Genomic DNA, 9216 nt, shown 5'->3' with positions numbered 1-9216 from the left:
TATATATTTAATATAAGTTTAACATAACAGCAAATGTACAACGTTTCGACAAGGTTTTGTACCTGATGATGACAAAACCTTGTCGAAACGTTGTACATTTGTTGTTATGTTAAACTTATATTAAAGTTTTTCTTCATTACCCATTCAAGCCGTCTCCAACCATTATTAGTCTCAAAGTGGGTTCCTCGCCATCGAAAGTGTTTTGTATTGTTCATTACTCTCAAGTACCATATGTTTCCTTACAAAAAAAAAGAATAACTTTGTGAAAAAAGTTTTATTATACAAGAGAGCTGAGATTTTCTGTTTTCATTTGTTAACTAGTTTGTATAAATTAAACATAAAGATTTGTTTAGTTTTTAATGGTACTCAAGCCTGTAATGTGTTATTTAACATACATTTTTAAGAGATAACTCATTGAAATCTGTTTTAAAAGAAATGTGATAATCCAGATGTTTTAATTATATTGTTTCTCCTTTACTTTTTTGTGAAAAAAAGATATTTTGTCCATACACATGTAGGTTTTAGAGTCAGTGTGGAGTGTAGTGATTGGTAATCTTAGCCTAGCCTTTAGTAGCTTGACTGCAATCTTGTCCCTAGTGTTTGGAGGAGGAACAGCTGTCTTTAATTTCTTTCTGGATTTTGTAAGTTTGAGTTATTATCAACAGTTTGTTTCATTATGGCATTAGTCATAGAGAGTTACATAGAAAATACATCTAGTAAAGTTAAAGTTTAAAATTCAAACAATACTCGAAAGTTATCGTAAAACAAAGAAGAAAAGTTTTGGTGCTTCGTTTTTGCCAAAACACTGTTTCCTAAAATATGTTGTGCACTAAATTAGCAAAGATATTTAATTATATTTTTGTGCCTATTTTACATTTAAAAAGTAATCAAATTCTGGATGTTTGAAAATTAATAATATGTAATTTTAAGTATAAGTGAGTGAACCAGACATTTTCAAGGTAGAGCCAAGCTGGGCTAATGGTTTAGGTGAGTTGACTAAAAAAAAAAACACGTTAATAAAAATTACTACGTAGACTTGAACACATTTTGGAATGAAAATCGAATTTTTCAACCTTTTTCTGTATTGTAACTAAAATTATATATCTCAAATTAAATGTTAAGTACTGTATTAAAATTAAAAATTACCAATTATTTATAAAAACTATCAAAAAGGTTTTTTCAACTTTAATTATGAAAAACAAAAATTATTTTTTATTAAAAGTAACTGTGGATCTAAATTTGTTAGTGATTTATTGTTAAATGTTTTTATGATTAGACTGTTTTGGAAATTTTGTATTATTAGTAGGAGAAGTATTTGTATATGATCTGGTAATAAATGACAATGAAAGCTTTGAGCATTTCAGTATTGGAACAGTTTTTTTTTCTTGTTTTAGGCAGCATGTGATCTAGTGGTTAGCATACTGGGCTGCAAATTGTAAGATCCAGAGATTGAACCTCCAATATGTCATTGAATTAACAGCTTTATTTTCATCTCTGAATGCATTATAAAAGTGACAGTCAGTCCTGCTATTCACTTATGAGTAGTCATGTAGGTATCAGGTGCTACTGACTGGTTTCCCTCCCTCTGGTCAGCAGTTTGAAATTATACTTTAACTGTAGTCTCTAACCTGACCATCTAACCCACTAAATATTGTCATTTATTAGTGGTTTGTGTTAAATATGAACATTTCTCCTACCAAACCTTACATAATAACATGTATAATTTTGTTAATTGAAAGCCATGAATTACATGTGATTTGATGGTATAGATAATACCCTTTTGAAATGTAACAATCAATGTGCAGTATATCTGATAAAAAAAAGATATCAGTGTGTAGTGTATCTGATTTTAAAATATCAATGTGCAGTGTATCTGATATAAAAAAAAATCAGTGTGCAGTGTGTCTGATAAAAAAAAAGATATCAATATGCAGTGTATCTGATTAAGAAAAGGGTTTTCATCTAAGATTAATATAAAAACTACAGAATTTTCTGTTCCAATCCTTCCATTTTTTAGATTGTGTTCTCGACAGCTTTGTTTTACTTGCTGTGTGCAAGTGGTACTCTTTACAAGCCTGTAGAAGTGGTTAGCATGATACTGCCATCTGGTGGAGCAGGTAATAAAGTAGGAGAAGTGGTGGAACAATCAATCAATGGTGTGTTTGCTGCCTCCTTCAAGATGGCTGCATTCTATGGCCTGTATACTTGGTTAATACACACCATTTTTGATGTCAATATAATTTATATTCCTTCTGGTAAGCAGTAAATGTTAACTTTTCTTAGTTATGAATAGATATATAACTATCAGCAGTGTTGTTCCTAGGTTTTACAGTTTAAGGGACCCATGCCTTCTTGTATCAAAATTAACATGTTATTATTTCAATTCTACAAAACCTAATTTTCCAAAGCAAACTCTTCAGTAATCTACAAGGATGTGGCACAAGGAAATATACAAATAATCTTACACATGGTCGTGTTTAGTGTGGCTGGTGCCTCAGTTGCTTGCCATGGAGGGTAAGTTTGTTGATGCAATAGACAAATTTGTAGCCTTGTTTTGGATCTGGTAGAATACCATGCTAGTGGTCCTCTGATTGACCAAACATTAAATGCATGTCGTCACGATCATGACATAAAACATATGTGTCAGAAAGACTTGTTAAGTAGAATATAAAGATACTCATGGTAATTTGCATTTTGACCTAGAGCCACAAAAAACACCTTTTAACTCATATTTTTGCTTTCCCCCACCATGACTTTCTCAAAACATTATTGTCCTCATTTATATTTTGAGAAGATCGGTGTCTTCATGCAAAATTTAAAGTTATTTTGTTTGAAATTGTGAAATTAGTTCAGAACATAAGTAAATTTAGATACATAGGTACATTTAAGAATTACTACTCAGACAAGGAATGAAGAATAAGCACTTAAAAATAACCTCATTTTTTGCTGAATATATCTGCAGAAAAATGGTTTAATGAAAAATAACATTTCAAACATACTAGTTAACTTTAACAGACAATTTGATAAGAAATGTTTTCTGAGTATGGAGAGAACACTTGTACAATGAAATCATTTATGTTTAGTATTAAACGTTTCTAATTTTACAGCTCCATAATTTAAATGTATATATATTTTTGAGATTTATTTTATTTAGTATTTAAATATGTGTTAACTCTTAAGTTACGAATTGACTTTTTAATACATTTTTTCTTATCTCTTTATACACTAAGTTACTTGTGAGCCTTTGACTTTATTGGTAACAGGTGCATAATAACAGTATATGAGTCACAAAAAATTTAGTAGAAACATCATTAGTACTGCAGTTAAATTCACTAGTTCTTTTGTCTCTCTTGTATTTTATGTAAGAAAAATGTTTCATGTTCAGTGTTGCAACAATGTAAAATTTCTCACTGTGATAAGAGAACTCAGTAATTATAAAGTTATATACAGAGTTTGAGCAGTTGTTTTACTAGATCATAGATGGCAGTAGTTGGTCAATTCAGTACATAGAAATGTTTTGTCAACTAATGCTGGTAACCACATAAAATCATTATAGTAGTGATAAAAAAAAATTGAAAGCAGATACACAGGAAAATAACAATCTAGGATGAAATTTTGTAACAAAAGCTTTTTCTTAAAATAATTGTAAAGTTTAAATCCTTGTTTTCTTCCTTTCTTCCAAGTTTTAGCTGCCATATTTGGTGCTGTCCCATTTCTCGGTGCTTACTGGGCTTGTCTGCCTGCAGTGTTAGAATTGTGGTTAGTTAATGGACAAGTCTTCCGAGCAGGTCTTATGTTTCTTGGCCAGCTTGTACCTTCATCTTTTGTCGACAGTACTATTTACAGTGAAATTAAGGGGTGTGTACTGAACCTTGTCCTAGGTTTTGCATTTTTTGTGATTATTTGTATAAAGATGTGTGTCGCTAGAGAACCAGTTGTTTCAAAAGTAATAATCGAATTACATGAAAAAAATAACATTATGCACCTAACAATAAACATCATAATCTGGTTTTTGCGTAACTTACAAGTTCACTGATACAAATTCTACTTTAACTTTATAAAAACTCATTAATTACCTGTGCAAATTCACAGTAAACAATTACTTTGTTTTGAACAACCATTTATATGTTTTTTTAATCAGTTTTCAAGTAAAAATTTGGACCTAATCCTAAGAGCCCCCAAACCTCTTTAACCCATACTTTGTAACTCAATTTTGAAAATATCCAATATCTGAATCTACATTGTTTTGAATGGGTTCTTGCGTATACATATCAACGTCAATTTTCAAGTCAATTGTTTAATTTTAACCTGTACGCTTCCCCAAAACGTTTTGACATCCTACTTTAACATTGTTTTCAATATTCTGTGGGAGGTTAAGAGCCAACACTCGAAATTTCAAGTTGCATTATCCAAAATTGTTGGAAGAGTTAAAAAATTATATATATATATATACACACAATTGTTAATTACTCTATAGATTATGTAGTTTCTGCCCAAATCCTCTCCATAGTTATTACCAAACAGTATTTTTAGACCATTGATGAAATACATTTATGAGTTTAGTTCTGATGCTAAAATTTGCTGTCAGTTTGGAAAACAATGTACTCTTTTTTTTTTTCTAATAACTGTATAGATATTCTTTGTCTTTTGGATGTCACTACTTTTTTCCTATGTTCAACAAATCTCGGTAGCATTATTTCAGTTCTTTCTGTGATGTTTAATTTGAAACTAACCACTTTATTACTGCATTTGAAATTTTATCTTAACATCAGTATTATATAGATGACTGACACTTGAGAATAGCTTTTGTGTTCACATTTTCTGATAGCAGAAACCTGAAAGAATAATCACTGGAAATGCTTCATTAGAGAGAAAGTAGTTTTAAATAGTGATACCTTTATCAAATTTTCAAGAATTGTCATGTGCTAACAAAAAATAGATTCAAACATACTGTTGGTGTGAACGTGCTTTGTAGTCACTATGGGAAAAACCTATACACTGGTTAGGTGAAGTGAATCAAAAGTGTCATTGGCCACTATTACATTATATAGGTGCACAGTAGCAGATATAATAAATAAACTTGTAGTAAAATAAAACTATGATAAAATGTCCAAATATTGTACACCTTGATACTTTTAATGCACTGTATGAAATTAAAAGAGTATTATATGCTGTATGTAACTTAACCCCATATGTTCAGGTAGGAGTCAAAGTGCTCACGTCATGTATTTTACATTTTTTTTTATATTCATTTCGAAATATGAAGCTGTAAGATGAAAAACAAAATTTTATTCTTAACATGAAAATCACCTTGCATGCAGACTAGTCAGACTGACTAAAGTGAATTCAGAGACAAATCAGTAGTAAAAATACTTTGTTTAAAATTTTGTTTTTTTGGTGTACAACATACTTGTAATGTTTACTAACAGCTTACCAAAGTTTATGAAGATACATCAAGTAAACTTGAAATTATAGAATTTATAGTAAATATTAATTCTCCAATACAGACTTGACCACATGCACATTAAGGTTAAAGGTGTGAAATTTTATTTTTCAAAACTAAAATAATTATGGATCATTTTTACACATAGAAGGAAGATGTTCAACATTTTAAACAATTTAACTCAATATGTATTGATGTTGGTAATAGCATGAAAACTGTACAAGATCTGTAAGTTTCAACAGCTGTTCAACATATTAAACAATTTAACTCAATATGTATTGATGTTGGTAATACAATGAAAAATTGTACACGATCTGTAAGTTTCAACAGCTGTTCAACATATTAAACAATTTAACTCAGTATGTATTGATATTGGTAATACAATGAAAAATTGTACATGATCTGTAAGTTTCAACAGCTGTTCAACATATTAAACAATTTAACTCAATATGTATTGATGTTGGTAATAACATGAAAACTGTACAAGATCTGTAAGTTTCAACAGCTGTTCAACATATTAAACAATTTAACTCTATGTATTGATGTTGGTAATACAATGAAAAATTGTACACGATCTGTAAGTTTCAACAGACCCAGAACATTTCTCATTTGAACCATAAGGCTTATTTTAATAATTCTCTTACTGTTTCATGATTTCCCAATTACTTTTATATGTTTAATGTTATCAGCCCCCCAGTCAAGTGTCTGTAATTTATACCATCATACAATGTGACAGTCAATCCCACTATTCATTGGTAAAAAAGCAACCCAAGAGTTGGTGGTGGGTGATGTTGACTAGCTACCTTCTCATTTCAAAATTAGTAGTGATTAGTACAGGCAGCCTTCGAGTAGCTTTGCATGAAGTTCAACAAACAAACAATTTCTCATGAAACAGGAAATGAATTATGAAAATAAAGTCATAATGACCATTTGATTAGTAAAAATGGACTTAATTACATTAGAACATGAACAATAATTTGAAATAACTTGAACATATATTCATATTCTTTCTGTTCTGTTTGGTTATAATGAGGTATCTGTTTAAAATTCTTGAACATTAGTTGCATGTAGTATTAAGTATTAAGAACTCAGTAATTAACTTATCATAAGTAGACACAAGTTACTTAACCATACAAGAAATGCATAATGAACTAATTTTAATCCTAGCTACCTACCCTATTTTTATTGCATGTTATGCTCATACATTTTGAATGCAGAACTGGAATTCGATTTCTTCAGATTCTGCCTTTAAAATCTTATTTTCCTTAAGTTAAAATAACTGTTCTGAATAAACCAAGGTATCAAATCCTTAGTCAGTCTTTGTTAGTTTTTTTATATAATGCAATCTGAATCAAAACTTTAGAATTGATTATAGTAATTATTGTTGTTTCTCTGTATTCACTATTGAATAAATATTTACCATAACCTTTGTCTTTACAGTGGTGGCCACCCATATCTCACAGGTTTGGCTATAGCAGGAGGAGTGTTCTGCTTGGGATTTCGAGGTGCTTTGTTCGGTCCAATGCTCCTCTGTCTCCTAATGGTTGCTATCAACATGTATAGTTCAATGATGCAAGACACTTCTAGTGCTAGGCTAGTTCGAGGACATAATACTCTGCTTAAACGGTAAAGAAGTAATGAGTTTGCTATTTTTGTGTTGGTTGGTGTGAAACTAAAACAAGTGATATTCTGTATGGATTTTTTAGTTGAAATGATAAAGTATGATTATGTTTTAGGCATGATTATGTTATAGGCACAATCTTGTTATAGGCATGATCTTGTTTTAGGCATGATCTTGTTATAGGGATGATTTTGTTTTAGGCATGATCTTGTTATAGGGATGATTTTGTTTTAGGCATGATCTTGTTATAGGGATGATTTTGTTTTAGGCATGATTTTGTTTTAGGCATGATTTTGTTTTAGGCATGATCTTGTTTTAGGCATGATCTTGTTTTAGGCATGATCTTGTTTTAGGCATGATCTTGTTATAGGGATGATTATGTTTTAGGCATGATCTTGTTATAGGGATGATCTTGTTATAGGGATGATTTTGTTTTAGGCATGATCTTGTTTTAGGCATGATCTTGTTTTAGGCATGATCTTGTTTTAGGCATGATCTTGTTGTAGGGATGATTTTGTTTTAGGCATGATCTTGTTATAGGGATGATTTTGGTATTTTTCTATATTTACATCATTATAAATATGCAAGAAATTTTTAATAATTTTTTCAATGAAATTATTCATTTTAGATAAATAGCATTTTCTATATTAAATGTTATTCTTTTTCTACATGTATAAATTTTTTATTTTTCACAGTCTGAGCATGATTGAATAGCATCTGAAAGCATGACAGAAACAAATGTTACTTTTAACCTGAATAGTTGCATGTGAGTAAGTCTAATTTCATTCATGAACAGAAATATCTGCTAAGAATTAACAATACGAGAAGTGATAGCAATGTTGCTGCTATTGTTTTTGTTTTATATTGTCAGGAATGGTGATTATATATTATAAACTGCATCAGAACCTCTATCTTGAAATAGTGTTACTGTGTTTCAAAATCTACCATAGCCTGTGCCTCTCACACTATATGTAAGATCTGCAGGTTAATTTTTTAGAGATACCTTCAATTTCAAATATACACTACACCAACTAAATTCTAAAGCCTTAATGGCTAGTTTTGATGTCGTGTCACTCTTCAATGAATCCCCCACCAATAAAGCTTGCAATAGTGCATTCGACCTCTACGTCAATGACCCCAAGAAGTTAATCTACATCCCCAGCACACTTTTTGCTTCTCTCTTAGAATTTACAACAGCTAAAACCAACTTCATTTTCAACAATGAACATTTCCTTCAAATAGATGGTTTAAGTATGGGCAATCCTGTTTCACCCATACTTGCCAATATATTCCTAACCCAGATCAAAACACAAGTCATACATTTTGCGCTTCATCACCCACTATACTGGTACAGATATGTGGATGACACTTTTGCTGGTTTCACTTCTACAGAACACACACTAACTTTCTTTGAACACATAAGCTCCATTCAGCCCAACATCAAATTTACCACAGAACACAAAAACAATAGACAGTTATTTTTTCTTAACCTCGACATTATTAGATTTGGACATACAGTTTAAAACCAAAATTCACCATAAGAACACACACACCAGCCTCTACGTCCCCTGGAATCACACTTATGACACCACACAAAAAAATCACTACACTGAAAAACCTCATAAACACAGCCACAAGACTCTGTTCAACAGACTATATAGATGAAGAAATTAACCACATAAAGCATTCCTTTATTTACACCAATAAATTCCCACCAGCTATTGTTGAAAACTTTCCAACATTTACCAACACAAAACTCAAATCGTGAACAAAGTTGATACTAACAAACCCAACAACAGAACATTATACTGCAGTTTACCTATTGTCCCTAAAACCAGCTCAAGAATTAATCACACTTGGATAAAACTAGCCAGTAAACACACAACTCCTGTCAACATCAAATTCTCTCAAAAACCCGGCCCTAAATAAAAATTGTTACTAAATAAAAATTATTTAGAATTTACAAAATAACATGGAATAACTGCCCAGAATTCTACGTTGGAGGAACAGGAAGAAAATTGGAAACCAGATTCACAGAACACAATAAAAAAAACCATCCCATGTTTTCCACCATTGCAACTCAAAAAACCATAGTATATCTATTAAAAACACAGTAATTTTAAAAAAAGAACCCAACATAAACAAATGAAAG

General features: G+C 30.8%; 1 protein-coding gene across 1 annotated transcript; it reads left to right on the top strand.

Annotated features, from left to right (window-relative positions):
* Positions 1–510: 510 nt before the first annotated feature.
* Positions 511–7931, top strand: LOC106473759 (transmembrane protein 245-like). The gene is made up of 5 exons (XM_013934442.2): positions 511–641; positions 2018–2255; positions 3684–3858; positions 6884–7069; positions 7760–7931. Exons 2-5 carry the CDS (start codon positions 2093–2095, stop codon positions 7776–7778), a joined length of 543 nt encoding a protein of 180 aa, XP_013789896.2. The 5' UTR covers positions 511–641; positions 2018–2092; the 3' UTR covers positions 7779–7931.
* The last annotated feature ends 1285 nt before the right edge of the window (positions 7932–9216 follow it).

This window comes from Limulus polyphemus, unplaced genomic scaffold (assembly GCF_000517525.1).
Source record: "Limulus polyphemus unplaced genomic scaffold, Limulus_polyphemus-2.1.2 Scaffold134, whole genome shotgun sequence".
Classification (NCBI taxonomy): Eukaryota; Metazoa; Arthropoda; class Merostomata; order Xiphosura; family Limulidae; genus Limulus; species Limulus polyphemus.
Note: the sequence above shows the minus strand (reverse complement) of the source record. Positions and strands in the feature narration are given on the sequence as shown.